At 46.6% G+C, this 16,454-nt stretch overlaps 7 protein-coding genes across 8 annotated transcripts; 2 read left to right on the top strand and 5 right to left on the bottom strand.

Moving 5' to 3' along the window:
* Nucleotides 1–199: 199 nt before the first annotated feature.
* Nucleotides 200–1,254, bottom strand: LOC101778030 (probable glutathione S-transferase). Its single transcript, XM_004971216.4, has 2 exons — nt 879–1,254; nt 200–757 (listed from the first exon to the last, which is right to left on the bottom strand). Exons 1-2 carry the CDS (start codon nt 1,191–1,193, stop codon nt 386–388), a joined length of 687 nt encoding a protein of 228 aa, XP_004971273.1. The 5' UTR covers nt 1,194–1,254; the 3' UTR covers nt 200–385.
* Nucleotides 1,255–4,547: 3,293 nt separating this feature from the next.
* LOC101777608 (probable glutathione S-transferase) lies at nt 4,548–5,624 on the bottom strand. The gene is made up of 2 exons (XM_012846104.2): nt 5,194–5,624; nt 4,548–5,102 (listed from the first exon to the last, which is right to left on the bottom strand). The coding sequence occupies exons 1-2, from the start codon at nt 5,503–5,505 to the stop codon at nt 4,734–4,736; spliced, it is 681 nt and encodes a 226-aa protein (XP_012701558.1). The 5' UTR covers nt 5,506–5,624; the 3' UTR covers nt 4,548–4,733.
* A 312-nt stretch (nt 5,625–5,936) lies between these two features.
* LOC101776923 (probable glutathione S-transferase) lies at nt 5,937–7,175 on the bottom strand. Its single transcript, XM_004971213.4, has 2 exons — nt 6,632–7,175; nt 5,937–6,532 (listed from the first exon to the last, which is right to left on the bottom strand). The coding sequence occupies exons 1-2, from the start codon at nt 7,004–7,006 to the stop codon at nt 6,161–6,163; spliced, it is 747 nt and encodes a 248-aa protein (XP_004971270.1). The 5' UTR covers nt 7,007–7,175; the 3' UTR covers nt 5,937–6,160.
* Nucleotides 7,176–8,481: 1,306 nt separating this feature from the next.
* Nucleotides 8,482–9,640, top strand: LOC101776517 (probable glutathione S-transferase). The gene is made up of 2 exons (XM_004971212.4): nt 8,482–9,000; nt 9,093–9,640. The coding sequence occupies exons 1-2, from the start codon at nt 8,683–8,685 to the stop codon at nt 9,465–9,467; spliced, it is 693 nt and encodes a 230-aa protein (XP_004971269.1). The 5' UTR covers nt 8,482–8,682; the 3' UTR covers nt 9,468–9,640.
* Nucleotides 9,641–10,946: 1,306 nt separating this feature from the next.
* On the bottom strand, nt 10,947–12,048 carry LOC101776115 (glutathione transferase GST 23). Its single transcript, XM_004971211.3, has 2 exons — nt 11,575–12,048; nt 10,947–11,495 (listed from the first exon to the last, which is right to left on the bottom strand). Exons 1-2 carry the CDS (start codon nt 11,884–11,886, stop codon nt 11,121–11,123), a joined length of 687 nt encoding a protein of 228 aa, XP_004971268.1. The 5' UTR covers nt 11,887–12,048; the 3' UTR covers nt 10,947–11,120.
* Nucleotides 12,049–13,773: 1,725 nt separating this feature from the next.
* LOC101775016 (probable glutathione S-transferase) lies at nt 13,774–14,957 on the top strand. Its single transcript, XM_004971208.3, has 2 exons — nt 13,774–14,408; nt 14,492–14,957. The coding sequence occupies exons 1-2, from the start codon at nt 14,097–14,099 to the stop codon at nt 14,855–14,857; spliced, it is 678 nt and encodes a 225-aa protein (XP_004971265.1). The 5' UTR covers nt 13,774–14,096; the 3' UTR covers nt 14,858–14,957.
* On the bottom strand, nt 14,418–16,336 carry LOC101775422 (probable glutathione S-transferase). Of its 2 annotated transcripts, XM_022827161.1 has the most exons (4): nt 15,965–16,336; nt 15,476–15,846; nt 15,005–15,378; nt 14,418–14,805 (listed from the first exon to the last, which is right to left on the bottom strand). In XM_022827161.1, exons 2-4 carry the CDS (start codon nt 15,788–15,790, stop codon nt 14,766–14,768), a joined length of 729 nt encoding a protein of 242 aa, XP_022682896.1. In that variant the 5' UTR covers nt 15,791–15,846; nt 15,965–16,336; the 3' UTR covers nt 14,418–14,765. The 2 variants fall into 2 exon arrangements, with proteins under 2 accessions (XP_022682896.1, XP_004971267.2); XM_004971210.4 differs by lacking the exon at nt 15,965–16,336 and having other exon boundaries at nt 15,476–15,935.
* Between the last annotated feature and the right edge of the window lie 118 nt (nt 16,337–16,454).

Raw genomic sequence — 16,454 nt, 5'->3', positions numbered from 1 at the left:
CCTGTTCGCTTCAGCTTATTCAGTCGGCTTATCAGTCATCAAATAGTGTTTTTTTTCTCACACCAAAATCAGCCGTTTCAGCTTTTCAGCCGGCTTATAAGCTGAAGCGAACAGTAATTTGGAGGAGTAGCTAGAAAAGCGTCACTCTGTTGATACTACAAGTCAAACAAAGCTGCAACCAACTCCTGCAACCCGCGCGAGCAAGACAAAAGGCGCTGTGTTTTTATTCAGGCAAACCAAGACACGTCCACAGTGCGTGAGAATGAGATGACTCGTGACCGCTTGCTACAATACGTTATCCACGCCCGCAAATTCAACATCTACCGACGACACATTTTTTGGGTTCAAGCGCATACACACTTCGTAGCATGTGCAGGCACGATTTTTACTTGGGCGCCATGGACTTGGCCGTGGCCACGAACAAGTCCTTATTCGCGGTGAAACGGGCGAGCAGCTTCTCCCTGTCCGGCAGGCACTGCTTTACCACCTCGTGGGAGGCGTACTCCTGCCCCCACCGGCACAGGTCCGGGAACTCCTCGTCGGTGACCAGGCTCACGCCGGCCACCTCCTCGAGCACCGGCAGCCAGTGCGCGAACCCGCTGGCGGCGATGTCGAGGTACCCCACGGCGTCGCCGCCGAAGAAGCGCTTCCCTTTCACCTGCCCCTCCAGCAGCTTCAGGTTCTCCTTGATCTCCTTCACGAACCCCTCCTGCACCTCGCCCTCCGTCCACAGCGACAGCCAGAACGGCGTCGAGCACTGCAGAATCGACAGTTATGTAACAACTTTCTACTGTTCGATTTCGATCACAGCTTGGTAAAAGAAACGTTAAGCTCGATCGGCATCGTCGTCGATCGATCAGCGTGCGTGTTGCTGTTACCTTGTCGTCGAGGAAGCGGGCCCAGAAGCGGGCGGTGGCGCGGTCGAATGGGTCGGCGGGGAGGAGCGGCGGCCCGGGGAAGGCCTCGTCGACGTACTCGACGATGAGGAGCGACTCCGGGACGGCGCGGCCGCCGTGGAGGAGCACGGGCACCTTCTTGTGGATGGGGTTGCTATTGAGCAGCAGCTCGCTCTTGTTGCTCAGGTCCTCGGGGATGAACTCGTAGGGCACGCCCTTGAGGCGCAGGGCCGCCTCCGCGCGGTGGCTGTACGGGCTGTCGAAAGCGCCGATCACCTTCACCGCCGCGCCGCTCATTTTCAGTTCTGGATGGATAGTGTGTGATCTTTTCTTGGCTGATGGCCTCCGGCCTGATGGTATTTGTAGCGCGTGATTCTTGTCCAGGAAGGATCGACTTTCTTCTCCAGGAAGACTATAATTAATAACTCCAACTCTCAAGGTCCAGTCAAACCGGGCGTAAATGTTTTCATGTGCCGCAAGCACAGCCCTTGTTTACTTCCCTCCAAACTTCCAACTTTGACACTATACAAAAAGAAGATTCCCCATCACATCAAACTTGCGGTACATGCATGGAGTACTAAATGTAGACGAAATCAAAAACTAATTGCACAGTTTTGTTGTACTTTGCGAGACGAATCTTTTGAGCCTAATTAGTCAATATTTGGACAATAATTCACAAATACAAACGAAACGCTACAGTGTCGCATTTATGGCAAAATGCCAATTTAGCACCTCCCAAATTGGGAAGTAAACAAGGGCACAGAACCTTATCGACTGCTGCGTTCGTATATTAAAATGTTTAAGTGCCAGAAGCACGGAACCTTGTCGTCTGTGCTCACCTCATCTCTTTGAATCTTTAGGATTTAGGATTTAGTTACCCTAAAATTCCAACTTTAACACTATGCAAAAAGAAGATTCCCCATCACATTAAACTTACGGTACATGCATGGAGTACTAAATGTAGATGAAATCAAAAACTAATTGCATAGTTTGGTTGTACTTTGCAAGACGAATCTTTTAAGCCTAATTAGTCAATATTTGGACAATAATTCACAAATACAAACGAAACGCTATAGTATGCTACAGTGCTGGCGCAGTGATTTTGGTTGTCCAAAACCGGCAACTAAACAGGCCCTTTACATAGTTTGGGAATTAGGTGGCTACCTAGTACGTAAGCTGCAGCGAGCATACAGCGGGTCTTTGTTACCGGGACTAAAGTTTAATTTCTGTTACATCAAACAGATACTAATTGGATAATTAAATAACCAATTGTATAATGAAGACTAATTCGCAAGACGAATCTATTAGACCTAATTAATTTATAGTCTAATTAATTTATAATTAACATATATTTACGTAGCATCACATGATTAAAATCACAGACGAAGCGGTCGCCGTGGAGGAGGACGTGGAGGAGGACGTGGACCATGTTGCTTGTTCTCCAGGTCTTCTAGGATCAGCTCGTACCGCACCCCTTTCAGCTTCAGGGCCACCTCGGCGCGATGGGCGAACGGGCTCTCGAAAGCGCTGATGAGCTTAGAGGGTGTTTGGATAAAAGGTACTAAATTTTAGGAGGGTCACATCAGATGTTCAGACGCTAATTTGGAAGACTAAATATGAGCTAATTATAAAACTAACTGCAGAACCCCTATACTGATTCGCAAGACGAATCTATTAAGCCTAATTAATCCATCATTAACCAATGGTTACTGTAGCACCACATTGTCAAATTATGGACTAATTAGGTTTAATAGATTTGTCTTGCGACTTAGACTCTATCTGTGCAATTAGTAATTAAATTATATTTAATACTTCTAATTATTATCTAAACATCCGATGTGACATGTCCTAAAGTTTAGGACGCAGGATCCAAACGGGCCTTACCTGGTTGTAATTCCGGCTGAGACATCATATCATCGCCTTATTTTCTGCAAAACGTGTGTCACTTTAATCTCCCAGCCGTGTAAAGAGAGCTATTGGTGTTTATAGTGGATCCTCAAGAGTTCCTGCTGCCTAATGTAATTAAAAACTTTGTAGTCGTCAGTCCGATAAACATCGATGAATATCTTATTACTTGTTAGCTGTTCTAATCCCTCCCTCCGTTCGAAATTGTAGGTCGTTTTGACTTTTCTAGATACATCTAGATATTATTATACATCTAGATATAGTATATCTCTAAATGTATAATAATATCTATAAATTTAAAAAAATTTTTAAAACGACCCATAATTTGGAATGAAGGACCACCTCGGCGCGGTGGCTGAATCCACTGCTGAACGTGCCGATCACCTTCACCGTGTCGCTCATTTTTGCTTGATTTCGTCGTAGTGTGTCAGTCTCAAGCCGTTCTAGCTGGATAGTTGTGCGATCTCTTCTTGGCCGATTGCCTCTGGCAGTCTGCCCTGCTGGTATTTGTATTGCCTTTTAGTTGGGTTCGGTACAATTTCGTCAGTTTGACTGGCCTATTTATGTCTCATCTTGTTTTAATAATTTGGGAGTGAGCTGATACGATAAGTGATTTACTCGATCCCAATCATCATAATCCAATTCAATAATTTTTTTTGAAATTGCGGATCCGGCAGAGATTGCCGAGCTTCTATTAATTAATAGAGAAGAGAGTTACAATGGCCTAAGCCACCAGTCCAATAATTACCTACTCTTTAGAAATTTCACACCACAAATGAGAAATTCACACACAATTGATCCAGAGCAGCTGAACATTACCATTTCGGCAGCATTGGATTTGCCATGAACAAGCACCTACATACATATTCTCGCACAAGTGACACAGGTAGCTTCCTAAATTTTCTATGTTCTTGTTGCATAGCTGAAATTCAAATGCGTTGCTCCTTGGTGGATCTCTTGGGTTTACTATTATTTTCTTTAGTCAACCGTCTTATTTGTCTGAGAAAATATTTCTGGAGTGCTAGGTAGATAATGTAAAATAGGCCGTGCCATGATAATGACTTGTTAGGGGGTGTTTGGATACAAGGTGCTAAATTTTAGCAGGGTCACATCGAATGTTCGGATGCTAATTAGGAGGACTAAATATGAACTAATTACAAAATTAATCGCACAGATAGAGTCTAATTCGCGAGACGAGTCTATTAAAGCTAATTATCTGTAGCACCACATTGTCAAATTATGAACTAATTAGGCTTAATAGATTCATCTCGTGAATTAGATTCCATCTGTGCAATTAGTTTTGTAATTAGATTATATTTAATACTCATAATTAGTATCAAACATCCGATGTGACAGGTAAAGTTTAGTAGTGTGTATCAAACACCCCCTTACCCGTGCTAGCAGTTACGAAATCCTGAGTCAAAATTTCTTGGCGAGCAAGCTGGGAACAAGTGGACTGCAACTCTGTCAGGTTCTTTTTATCATTGTGATGCCAGTAAACATCACTTTCATGAATTTTGATGTATACAAGTTACAGTCCATGAAGTATATTTTGCTCAGAAGTTCACCTACGCCTTGTGACGGCTCCAATTGTATTTTCACCAAATTTATTGGAAACTCCTCTTTTTTGCGAAAAAAATATCATTTGTAGGCAAGATTTCAAACGACTGACGTTTTCTGCAGGCGTCACCTTTACCAACAGCCAAAACATCCTTGAAATTTCTCCACTGGGTTTAGGCCTCTGTCTGTGCCAAAATATGTGCGTGTACATTCATTCTCTGAATTTTGAAATACACTGATAAGGGCCACAAGTCCGCAACACATGCATGACAACATATCCCTAGCCAGCAAATCATCAGTCCACTACCATTTTATTCAAGCAACACCATTACACCAGCATGACCGCTACCCCACCTAAACACGACACCGAGATTACTGCTGCGGCATCGCCATGGCCACCATTTTGATCTTGTCTCTCTTTGCAGCGAAGTGGTCTCTGAGGTGCTCCCTGTTCGGCAAGCACTGCTTCACAGCTTCGTCGGAAGTGTACTCCTTGGCCCAGCGGTGGAGAGCAGGGTACTCGTCTCCCATGAAGCTCACGCCGGCCACCTCCTCGAACACACCCATCCAGTGAGATATTCCACTGAGGGCTATGTCCAAGTAGCCGATCGAGTCGCCTCCGAAGAACCTCTTGCCATCAATTTGCGCCTCCAGGAGCGCCAGGTTCTCCTTCGTCTCCTTGATGAACCCCTCCTGCATCTCGCCCTCCGTGCAGAACGACAGAACCAACGGCCTCCGCAACTGCTCGAGAAGGAATGTTCAGTAAAAATTTCAGCGTTGGATCAGCCAGAATTCAGAAAGTGCAGGCACGGACGATGCGGCGATGAAGTACCTTCTGATCCATGAAATGAGCCCAGAAACGTGCGGTGGCGCGGCCGATGGGGTCGCTGGGCAGGAGGGGCGGCCCGTCGAAGGCCTCGTCGACGTACTCCACGATGAGGAGGGACTCGCAGACGGCGCGATCACCGTGCAGGAGCACGGGCACCTTCTTGTGGATGGGGTTGTGCTGCAGCAGCAGCTCGCTCTTGTTTTTCATGTCCTCTTGGATGAGCTCGTAAGGCACGCCCTTGAGCCGAAGGGCCGCCTCAGCGCGGTGCACAAATGGGCTGCCGAATGCGCCGATGAGCTTTACCGGTGGAGACATCTTTGGTTTGCTTTCTAGCTTGTTCTCCCTTGGCTGTGCACAAATGGTTGTGTCTTCTACTCTGCTTATATTGCTGAACGTTATGCTGCTTCTTCTTCTCCAAGAAGGACCAAACTCTATTGTCTCATTCAGTCAGCCGTCTTACGCACCTGAGATCAGCAGCTAGATAGGTTGCTTCAGGCCAAAGATCAGATTTTTTAACAAAAAAAGATCATGTGGCAATGTCTAGTAGTATTGGTTAAGATAAGTATTGGAGGTTTAGTGGGTGGTGTTGTAGGTTGATTCAGTCAAACATAGAGCTTGGAAAATTGCTTAAAGATACAGTATCCATACAGCTCAATAGTGACCAGAGTACAGTGATTAAAGAAAGAAAGAAGTTGATTCGCATAATCAAAATCCATCCACGCGAGACATGGGAATATCTCTGCGCATTTTCTTTTTCAGGTAATTCGGGAGCTTTTATTGTCAATTATAATTTATAAGTAGCAACGTCATTACAATCCGACTCGAGTAACTCACTAGTCACTGGTTCAGACTACAGAGTGCTTGTGCCCTGCAAACAGCACAATACTCCTACATCGTCGTTCATAAAGCTAGACTGATCAAACTGATGGATACACTACTCCATGGGCAGAAAACTGAAAACGTAGCCCAATTACTGCTGCAGCATTGCCTTGACGCCAGCTTTGTACATCTCCTTGTTCTTAGTGAAGTAGGCGAGGAGTCTCTCTCTGTCCGGAATGCACGGCTTGAGAGCTTCGTGGGAGCTGTAATCCCTGGCCCACTGGCAGAGACCAGGGTGCTCGTCCTCCTTCACCACGGTCACCCCGGTCACCTCCTCAACCACGCTGCGCCACGGACCTAACATGGAAGCCGCGATGTCGAGGTAGCCGGGCCTGTCGCCGCCGAAGAACCTCTTCCCCTTGAGCTGCTCCTCCAGAATCGCCAGCAGCTCCAAGCCCTCTTTCTCGAACCCCTCCCGCGCCTCGCCCTCGACCCAGTGCGCCATGAAGAACGGCTTGGTCAGCTGCCAATCCGTTTCAGCAGCGTTCGATTCAGTATCGAATAATATTCAGAGAGCTTTCTGATCTGGATACAGTGAACTCGGCATCGATCATATTCATACCTTGTTTTCGATGAAGTCGGCCCAGAAACGGGCCATGGCGCGGTCGTAGGGGTCGGCGGGCAGGAGCGGCGGCCCGTCGAAGGCCTCGTCGACGTACTCGGCGACGACGAGGGACTCGCAGACGGTGCGGTCGCCATGGAGGAGCACGGGAACCTTCTTGTGCACGGGGTTGTGCTGGAGCAGCAGGTCGCTCTTGGTTCTGAGCAGGTCTTCCAGGAGGAGCTCGTAAGGCACGCCCTTGAGGCACAGCGCCGCCTCGGCGCGGTGCGCGTACGGGCTGCCGAAGAAGCCGATGAGCTTCACCGGAGGAGACGAAGACGACATCTCTACTCTGCTGTTACCTTGGCCAAACAATACTAGTACTAAACCATTCATAGCATTTTATAGTGTGCAATCGACTGTGTGCGGCTGCTGTTTCGTCATCCCAAAGAAGAAGCTGCTGGGTTGCTTCGATCGATCAGCCCACAAAACGAAACAGAAGACTCCCCGGTAGTCTGCACTGGATGCAACCTTACACGTGCAGGATGCAGCTCAGGATCAAAGAGATACATGGCACATGGGGCAGGGCAGGCAGATACTATTGTATACATAGGGCCATGGCACAAGCTGGCCCGGGCATACTTGGCAAGTAGGCATGGGCGTGTACAATGTTGGTCCCAAAGAGAAGATAGAACCAATTTTCAATTAAATTATGTTTAGAGCAAGTTCAATAAGCTTGTCTACAAATCAAGCCTTGTTACCAGTAGACTCTAACCACGGGTATTGAATCTATCTTGTTTCTAAAATATTACCTATCTCTACCCAACTACCACAAATCCGATATTTTGTGAGGGTGAACAATCTCCTAAGAGGCAGTCACAACAAAAAAAAACCTGGCAGGTTGTCAAAAACTGCCACAGAAAGCATTTTCTTTACACTCCTTTAAATTACCCTCATAAAGTACGCCATAAATCTATATACTCATTAATTTAGAAGCTTACATATTGTAAATAACAATATATCGTAACACCATAAATCTTTATCTAAATTACTATTCTATAAATGTTATTATGCAGAGATAATCTAAAGTGATTGCTAACACTTCATTATCTAAGATACCCAGCTATTGAAATAACCTAAAGTAACTCTCTAAATGTGCATCTAAACTAGCTACCACTCTTATTATAAAAGAAAAAACTCAAAGTACTTGTATATAAGCTTTTAAATTACCCACTTTTAACATTATTAATATATAAAAAAACTAACTTAAGTATACTTATAAGCACAAGACGTGTGAATAAATTGATGAGCATATACATTTTCATGTCAAACGAATAGATCAAATACATGTTGATGGACTAGTTTCCAACATGTCTCTTCTGTTCTGCAAAAAAAATGCATTCTGATCTTGATAGGGAGAGAAGTCGACAAGGGCAAAAGTTGTGGATGGGTCTTGGGTCCTTGTCACACAACGTGCATGCCAAGAAACGTCTGAAGCTGCTTTTTTTTTTCCACCATCACAAAGTCCACCAAAAGGGGCGCAACCGCGTGCGACCGGGCCGGGTGGGCAGCTGCTGGCCACAAATTCCCATTGCATCAGAACCAACCCAAACAGAAACATTTTCTTATGGAACCATGAAACTGAAACTTGCTGAACAAAATGGAGGCAAAGAATGCCCTCAGATCTAAGCTGAGATCATTGCTTATGCCATGCATAGTATGCTCTCTGCTCTGTGACTTCATACACTACATTATTTCCTGATCTGCCCATGTGGCCAACTGTCCATGTACTGATTGTACCAGTTTCTAGGTGAACTGAACCACATATCTCCGAAAACCTGAATATCTATCTGATCTTGAGCTGCACTGTATATGCAGACTGCTGAAGGCCTGAAGCAACCCAGCAGCTTCTCACCTCTCGGATGAGGAAACAGTTGACCCGAGGAAGAAGAAGCCGCACGCCTTAACCGCTTTGGGTATGCTATAAATAGTAGGAATGGTTCAGTATTGCTTGGCCAAGATAAGATAACAGCAAACAGCATAGTAATAAGTAGCTGGGAGAAGCGGAAAAGATGGCGTCTCCGCCGGTGAAGCTCATCGGTTTCTTCGGCAGCCCGTACGCGTTCCGCGCGCAGGCGGCTCTATGCCTCAAGGGCGTGCCTTACGAGCTCCTCATGGAAGACCTGTTCGGGACCAAGAGCGACCTGCTTCTCCAGCTCAACCCCGTGCACAAGAAGGTGCCCGTGCTCATCCATGGCGACAGGGCCATCAGCGAGTCCCTCGTCGTCGCCGAGTACATCGACGAGGCCTTCGACGGGCCGCCCCTCCTCCCCACCGACCCCTACGACCGCGCCATGGCCCGTTTCTGGGCTGACTTCATCGAAAACAAGGTATGCTGACTTGCTGAGTTCACTGTCGTCCAAAAGCTCTCTGAATATTATCTGCTACCAGTTTTACTTATGGAACGCTGCTGAATGAACAGCTGACCAAGCCGTTCTTCATGGCGCACTGGGTCGAGGGCGAGGCGCGGGAAAAATTCGAGAAAGAGGGCTTGGAGCTGCTGACGCTTCTGGAGGCGCAGCTCAAGGGGAAGAAGTTCTTCGGCGGCGATAGGCCCGGCTACCTCGACGTCGCCGCTTCCGCGTTGGGCCCCTGGAGCAGCGTGATCCAGGAGGTGATGGGAGTGACCGTGGTGAGGGAGGACGAGCACCCCGCCATCGTCCAGTGGGTCAAGGATTACAGCTCCCACGAAGCTCTGAAGCCGTGCATTCCGGACAGAGAGAAACTCCTCGCCTACTTCACTGAAAATTTGGAGAGGTACAAAACTGCCGTCAACGCAATGTTGCAGCAGCAGTGATGGGATCAGGGGGAAGGAGAAGATTACGCCCCTGCGAGAGGATCGATGTGCCCAGTGAAATATGCTCGCGCAAGCCTTTTTTTTCTGCGAATAAAATGTGCATGTTTTACGTGAGTGGATTTTATTCTGCGCAAATTTGTTTGGATCCATGGACTAAAATTTAGTTCAGGTCACATCGGATGTTTGGATACAAATTAAAAGAATTAAATGTGAACTAATTATAAAACTAATTGCATAAGTCATGGCTAATTTGCGAGATGAATCTATTAAATCTAATTAATCCATGAGCTAGGGGTACATTGCTCGTGAGATTTCTTGTTTCAACAACTTTCTTCCGGCCTCGCTGAGCATAGATCGATGCACTTCTCTTCTCCATCAAACCTAGCTCGTACTCTTGTAATCTTGTTCTCATTTTTGAAGTTGCAGCAGGTAGGAAAATTAATGATCAAACACCATCCAATGAGATTTGTCATTTGATCAAACAAAATAATCAACGTGATCTTTTGATAGGAAAATTAATACTCCCTCTTTTTTTGGACAAACTAATTAGATATACTATGATGCTCCCGCACGGACAAATCATTTTGAAAGGGATAAATATTAGAAATTTAAGAAAAAAATTGGACCCAAAGCTAATACCCTCTCATTTGGTAACTATTCTAATGAATAACACCACAGATACAGCATTTGTTGGCAAGGTTCAATTGCAGCCTACATTCCCAGGTCATTCAAGGATTACTGGCTAGGGATTTGTTTACCCCTCGGGGATAAATTAAACTATAATAAAACCCTCATCCATTTGAGAAAAATAATCCAGAAAAACAATAACCCTCACCGATTTGAGAAAACACTCTAGAAATGCTGGATGTCCTTGTAGTGAACCTGAAAACATTTGAACTGACGAAACCTTTTCATTTTAGGTGGATATTAATCAGAATTGAGATGGAAATTTGTTCCTGCATCTTTAGGCACATGTTTTAGATGGAAATTTTTTAATATAAGAAATTTCTTAAAATGATGTGCATTTTTTTAAAAAAATGGAGGTGTAAAATTTTGAATTTAGGTACAAATTTTCTAGAATGGAGATGGAAAAATCATTGTGGTATTTTTATTTGGAATCTGTTCAATCCAGGTGCAACGATTTTGAGTTGAGAAACAATTTCAACTGACTTGGAAACGTAGTGTGAATGGTTTCTATTCAAGATATTCAAATCAATATGGAAATTTTTAACTGAGGTTTCATTCACAGGGCTATGGGACTAGGCCGAAAATTAGCTAATGGGCAACGTGGAGGAACCTGAAAACACATGGCTCGAATAACTTCTATCTCCTATCAATTAATAATGCATGACATATTTTATTGTTGGCGTAGCTAGAAACAATGTGTATAAGCATTTTGAAATATAAATGTTACTGTATAATTTTACATACTACATGTACCCATATTGTGACTAAAATTTGGTCGAAATACACAAAGTCTGACTTTTCTAAAAACAAAATATGGTATTCATTTGTCTTAATAAAGCGGGGAGTGTAGTACCAACTCACAAATAAACATATGAATTCACACAAAATAAACCAGCCTGAAACATGGGCATGTTTATTTGGGCACAATATGATATTCCACACATTGATTCGTATTCTTGCACACAATTACTGCTGCGCCGCCCATGCATTGGCGAACATTTTGTAGCTCTCCTTGCTTTCAATGAAGTAGGCGACGATTTGGTCTCTGTCCGGCATGCACGGCTTCAAAGCTTCGCAAGAATTGTACTCCTTTTCCCACTGGCGTATAGCAGGGAACTCGCTTTCGTCTACCACAGTCACTCCAGTCACCTCCTCCACGACGCTGAGCCAAGGAGCTAACCAACAATAGACCAAGTCAAGGTAGCTGACGGTGTCACCGCCAAAAAACCTATTCCCCCTGAGCTTATCCTCCAGAAGCGCCAGGCTCTCCTTCGCCTCTTTCGTTATTCCCTTCTGCACCTCGCCCTCTGTCCAGTGGGCCAGCCAGAACAGCTTGAGAAGCTGCTGAACAGTGTTAGTACAACTAGCAGATGTTCAGATTTCATAAGGACAGGCCTAGCTTGTAGGCATGAGATAATACCTTATTGTCCATGAAGTCAGCCCAGAAGCGGGCCATAGCACGGTCGTAGGAGTCGATCGGTAGGAGGGGTGGCCCCTCGAAGGCTTCGTCCACATACTCAACGATGACGAGGGACTCGCAGATGGCGCGGTCGCCATGGAGGAGCACAGGCACCTTCTTGTGGACGGGGTTGTGCGTGAGCAGCAGCTCACTCTTGTTGAACAGGTCTTCTTGGATCAGCTCGTAGGGCACACCCTTGAGACACAGGGCGGCCTCGACACGGTGGGAGAATGGGCTGGCGATGTGGCCGATGACCTTAACAGGTGGAGACATCTTTCTGCTATGGTTCTAACTCAGCTGTTACCTTGGTGAAACTTACTAAACCATTCCATTATTTATAGACGATCATCTGTTTCTTCTGCAAGAAGATCAAGCTCTACAGGTGGCTCCCATTGATATTGTCAAAGGTGTGCTGCTTCTTCTGCAAGAAGACCAATCTCTTGTTCTTGTTTCTTCTCTTCTTTTGAGTTTAGATGATCATCTGATTGGGAAGAAGTTGCTTGGTTGCTTCAGTCGAGAGAACAACAATTAAAAAGATTCCCATCTGTCCCTTGGCCCAACAAACATCGTTGAATGCAATTTAGTCAAAATGATCACTAGGATTGATGTAGCTGAAGTCAGAGAGATTTGATTTACCCAAAAGCTAGAACCAAATACATGAGCAGATCAGGCAGATAATGCTAATATATCAGTACAGTCAATCAGTCATTGGGCAAGCTGGTCGGGAGATATAATGAACCATATGCCTGCCATAAGCACTGACCTCAGCATATAAGGGCCTGTTTGGCAACCATGTGTTAAAGTTTAACACCTGTCACATCGGATGTTTGGATGCTAATTAGGAGTATTAAACATAGGCTAATTACAAAACTAATTGCACAGATGGAGTATAATTCACGAGACGAATCTATTAAACCTAATTAGTCCATGATTTGACAATGTGGTGCTACAGTAACCAATTGCTAATGATGGATTAATTAGGCTTAATAGATTCGTCTCGCGAATTAGCACAGGGTTCTGCAATTAGTTTTATAATTAGCTCATGTTTAGTTCTCCTAATTAGCATCCGAACATCCGATGTGACACTGTTAAAGTTTAACATCTCGTATCCAAACACCCCCTAAATCTGTGTGCATCTTTTTCAAACTTGCATAGCTCAGAAAATTTCAGTTTGGGCCGGGAAAGTTCTTAACTAAAACTGGCAGGTATATAGTGAACCATATACCTGGCAGGCTGGCATAAGCAGTGACCTCAACATATGGATCTGCGGCTATTTTTCTAGCCTGCATAGCTTAGCGAGTTTCAGTTTGGGCCAGGACAGTTCTTACTTAAAACTTTCAGTTTGTGCAGTCTGAAGGTCGAATGCCATTCCGGTCCAGTAAGAAACTTTAGGTTTTGACCTTTCCATTGGGTTAAGAAAACATCCAATTCGGATGTCGAGACTTCATTTTGTTGTTGGGCTTCCAACTTTTAATTTGAAATATAAAGATATCTAACAACAGTAAATATGAAGGATTCATTTCAGCTTTGAAAGATTTAAACTTGGACTTAAAATAGGGGGGCACAGATTCTGCCGTTTGGATTTTTAAATTGATCTGTTGTTTAGATGCAAAGGACACCAAGTGATGTCCCAGCTCCAATTTCTATCCAAACTAAGAGCATATGCATTTCCAGTTTAGTGCGTAGTAATGCGCGAAAAAAAAACAGTTTTACCGACTTGCTCCTACAGAGCATTACGACCATCAGCCATGTGCAAACATTCAAATTGAAATCGACCGTCGAACATCACAGATGGAAGAATGAAAACTTACACCAAAGAACCCGGCGAGAAGCGACGTGTCGACGCCTCGACGGCGGCGCGCCGGCGCGGCTAGGGTTTCAATCGGTGGCTAGGGCTTTTGCGGGTGCAATTCGGCGCCGGCGACAGCAAGGTGGAAGGACAAGGGAAGGCACGCAAGGAAGAACGCGAGAGTACGATCCATCAGACGGCGGCGACATCTGATCCAGATCGAGGCGAGACGGCGAGAGAGGGCGAGTCTGCTACTGCGAGCGAACGGGGAAGAAAGCTGCCGCGGGCGTCGTTGACCGGTCAAAAGAAAGGAACGGGCCTGATCACAGGACACGCAGATCTGACGGCGGAGAAGAAACACAAACAGTCAAACACCAGTGTTGACCGTCCCTAGTTTTTATCTGCCCGATGGATGGCAGATAGATAGAGGAGTTCTGTTTTTCCTGCTCTGAGAACTGTAGCATCAGACTGGTAGCACAACTCAAGCATAATATCTTCTCTTGGATATCATACGATTGACTATGAAGTTAAAAATTAGAAGAAGAAAAAAAAGGAGGACAAGAGGTCGACCCTTCTTCTTGGAGAAGCAGCAGCACACCAATTGACTAGCTCTAGGTCCCTATCATAAATACGAATGCTTTTTTATAGTTTAGCGCAGCAAGAGAGAAAAAATTAGTTAGGATCGAAGAGAGAGATGTCTCCACCGGTTAAGCTCATCGGCGCCTTCGGCAGCCCAGCCGTCCACCGCGCTGAGGCGGCCCTGCGGCTCAAGGGCGTGCCTTACGAGCTCATCCTCGAAGACCTGGAGAACAAGAGCGAGCTGCTCCTCACGCACAACCCCATCCACAAGAAGGTCCCCGTGCTCCTCCATGGAGACCGCACCATCTGCGAGTCCCTCGTCATCCTCGAGTACATCGACGAGACATTCGACGGGCCGGCCCTCCTGCCGACCGATCCCTACGACCGCGCCATGGCTCGTTTCTGGGCTCACTTCATGGACTACAAGGTACTGAAATTACAGCCATTTCTTGCGATTAATCCCAAGTAATATTATCTCCGATTTTACTGAACTCTAGCAACTGTACACAGTGCGCCAAGCCGCTCATGTTGTCGGTGTGGTCGGAGGGAGAGACGCAGAAGGAGTCCGTGAAGGAGGCGAAGGAGAACCTGGCGCTCCTGGAGGAGCAGCTCAAGGGGAAGAGATTCTTCGCCGGCGACTCCGTCGGCTACGTCGACATCGCCGCGTGCGGTGTGGCTCACTGGCTAAGCGTGATCCAGGAGTCGGCTGGAGTGAGTCTGATGAGCGACGACGAGTTCCCTGCTCTGCACCAGTGGGCCAAGGGCTACACCTCCGACGAAGATGTCAAGCCGTGCCTGCCTGACAGGGAACGACTTCTCGCCTTCTACGTTGCAAACATCGACAAGTACAGACAGATGCTCAAAGCATCAGTATAATGATGCAGAAGTGTATAATTTAGTTCAAGAATTTGTACGCTCGATTTTCTCTCTGTTTGTGTGGAATAAGATATGGATCGGGCCATGGCTTCGAAGAACACGCAAACGCCAACAAGGAAACTAACGGCACTGGGAGGTCCAAATTACTTGTGCAGAGTAGCCCTGGCTCGCGCCATGTACATCTCCTTCCTCGCGGAGAAATAGGCGACGAGGTCGTCTCTGCTCCTCAGGCACTGCTTCACGGTCTCGTCGTTGACGTAGTCGTTGGCCCACCTGCAGAACGCAGGGAGCTCCTCGTCGTTTAGCAAGGTCACCCCGGTGACCTCCTCCATCACCCCAACCCAGCGGGCCAACGCACAGGCGGCGATGTCGAGGAAGCCGACGGCGTCGCCCCCGAAGAACCTCCTCCCCTTGAGCTGCGCTTCCAGGAGCGCCAGGTTCTCCTTGGCCTCCTTCACGAAGGCCTTCTTGTGCTCGTCGTCGTCCCCAATCCAGAATGACATGAAGAACGGCCTTGCAAACTGCATCCAGGAGCACATGAAAGAGATCCATCGATCGATGGATCGAGCATCTTATCCTGTTCTAGCATGGAGATGCATGGAGTGAATTGATTGTTACCCTTTGGTCGATGAACTGGGCCCAGAAACGCGCCTGGGCCCTCTCGTAGGGGTCGGCCGGCAGCAGCGGCGGCCCGTCGAAGGCCTTGTCGATGTACTCGACGATGACGAGCGACTCGGCGACGGAGCGGTCGCCATGGAGGACCACGGGCACGAGCTTGTGGACGGGGTTGTGCTTGAGCAGGAGCTCGCTCTTGTTGCTCAGGTCTTCCAGGATGAGCTCGTAGGGGACCCCTTTCAGGCGCAGGGCCACCTCGGCGCGATGCGCGAACGGGCTGCCGAACCCGCCGATGAGCCTCACCGGCTCGGACGTCATCGTCTTCTCTCGTGGAAGCTTTGGAACACTTGTGGTTGCGCTCCTGGTTCCCCCAGCTGGTCAATGGCGCACGAGCAAGTTGCGTCAAAAAAATGTTGAGCTTTTGCGGCTTGTACTGAGATGAAAGCAGTGGGTAATGTGTCACAACTGCCATGGTTTTAATCGCGTACCTACCAGAGTTTGTGTTATTATTTGTCTAGATGACACCTGCTGGTCTTGTTTATTGAACGAATCTTGCTGGTCTTGTTTAGGACTGACTAAAGATGCTTCATTTTTATTGCTGCACCTAAAGCTTGTGCTTTCATCTTCAAGTCGCTCAACATTTGCTTCTGTTCAACAATTTGTTATCTTAGTTCTGCAAGCTTCTTGTAGTTCTTCCAAAGAAACTTTAGATCTTGAGATTGTAGCTGAGGCTGGCTGCACGGTCATATAGAAAGAGACTTGACTACAGATTACGAGCATTTTGCCAAAACAGCCGATGAGCCTCACCGTTTCCAACGGAATCTGGCCGACCGCATGCTTACACGATCTGAGCTTACAAGTTTGTGAAAAGCCTTTACATGATCGCAATTCTGGCCGGTCCTAATGATGTGCAGTAGGTGGCGAGTGCAACGACGACGGTGACCGGCGACCAAACATGCTAAAGCATTACTGGATGATGATG

The sequence above is a fragment of the Setaria italica genome, chromosome V (assembly GCF_000263155.2).
Source record: "Setaria italica strain Yugu1 chromosome V, Setaria_italica_v2.0, whole genome shotgun sequence".
In the NCBI taxonomy this organism is placed as follows: Eukaryota; Viridiplantae; Streptophyta; class Magnoliopsida; order Poales; family Poaceae; genus Setaria; species Setaria italica.
This window is presented reverse-complemented; position numbering and strand designations above follow the sequence as displayed.

What these genes read in the sequence shown, in the direction of transcription:
- LOC101775016 (XM_004971208.3), top strand. Translation starts at nt 14,097, where the DNA reads ATGTCTCCACCGGTTAAGCTCATCGGCGCCTTCGGCAGCCCAGCCGTC. An exon ending in CTCACTTCATGGACTACAAG is followed by an intron (nt 14,409 to 14,491) that starts GTACTGAAATTA and finishes AACTGTACACAG; the next exon opens with TGCGCCAAGCCGCTCATGTT.
- LOC101776517 (XM_004971212.4), top strand. Translation starts at nt 8,683, where the DNA reads ATGGCGTCTCCGCCGGTGAAGCTCATCGGTTTCTTCGGCAGCCCGTAC. An exon ending in CTGACTTCATCGAAAACAAG is followed by an intron (nt 9,001 to 9,092) that starts GTATGCTGACTT and finishes CTGAATGAACAG; the next exon opens with CTGACCAAGCCGTTCTTCAT.
- LOC101776115 (XM_004971211.3), bottom strand. Translation starts at nt 11,886, where the DNA reads ATGTCTCCACCTGTTAAGGTCATCGGCCACATCGCCAGCCCATTCTCC. An exon ending in CTGACTTCATGGACAATAAG is followed by an intron (nt 11,496 to 11,574) that starts GTATTATCTCAT and finishes ACTGTTCAGCAG; the next exon opens with CTTCTCAAGCTGTTCTGGCT.
- LOC101778030 (XM_004971216.4), bottom strand. Translation starts at nt 1,193, where the DNA reads ATGAGCGGCGCGGCGGTGAAGGTGATCGGCGCTTTCGACAGCCCGTAC. An exon ending in CCCGCTTCCTCGACGACAAG is followed by an intron (nt 758 to 878) that starts GTAACAGCAACA and finishes TCGATTCTGCAG; the next exon opens with TGCTCGACGCCGTTCTGGCT.
- LOC101776923 (XM_004971213.4), bottom strand. Translation starts at nt 7,006, where the DNA reads ATGAATGGTTTAGTACTAGTATTGTTTGGCCAAGGTAACAGCAGAGTA. An exon ending in CCGACTTCATCGAAAACAAG is followed by an intron (nt 6,533 to 6,631) that starts GTATGAATATGA and finishes ACGGATTGGCAG; the next exon opens with CTGACCAAGCCGTTCTTCAT.
- LOC101775422 (XM_022827161.1), bottom strand. Translation starts at nt 15,790, where the DNA reads ATGACGTCCGAGCCGGTGAGGCTCATCGGCGGGTTCGGCAGCCCGTTC. An exon ending in CCCAGTTCATCGACCAAAGG is followed by an intron (nt 15,379 to 15,475) that starts GTAACAATCAAT and finishes TCCTGGATGCAG; the next exon opens with TTTGCAAGGCCGTTCTTCAT. An exon ending in GCCAGGGCTACTCTGCACAA is followed by an intron (nt 14,806 to 15,004) that starts GTAATTTGGACC and finishes TTTGCAACGTAG; the next exon opens with AAGGCGAGAAGTCGTTCCCT.
- LOC101777608 (XM_012846104.2), bottom strand. Translation starts at nt 5,505, where the DNA reads ATGTCTCCACCGGTAAAGCTCATCGGCGCATTCGGCAGCCCATTTGTG. An exon ending in CTCATTTCATGGATCAGAAG is followed by an intron (nt 5,103 to 5,193) that starts GTACTTCATCGC and finishes CTTCTCGAGCAG; the next exon opens with TTGCGGAGGCCGTTGGTTCT.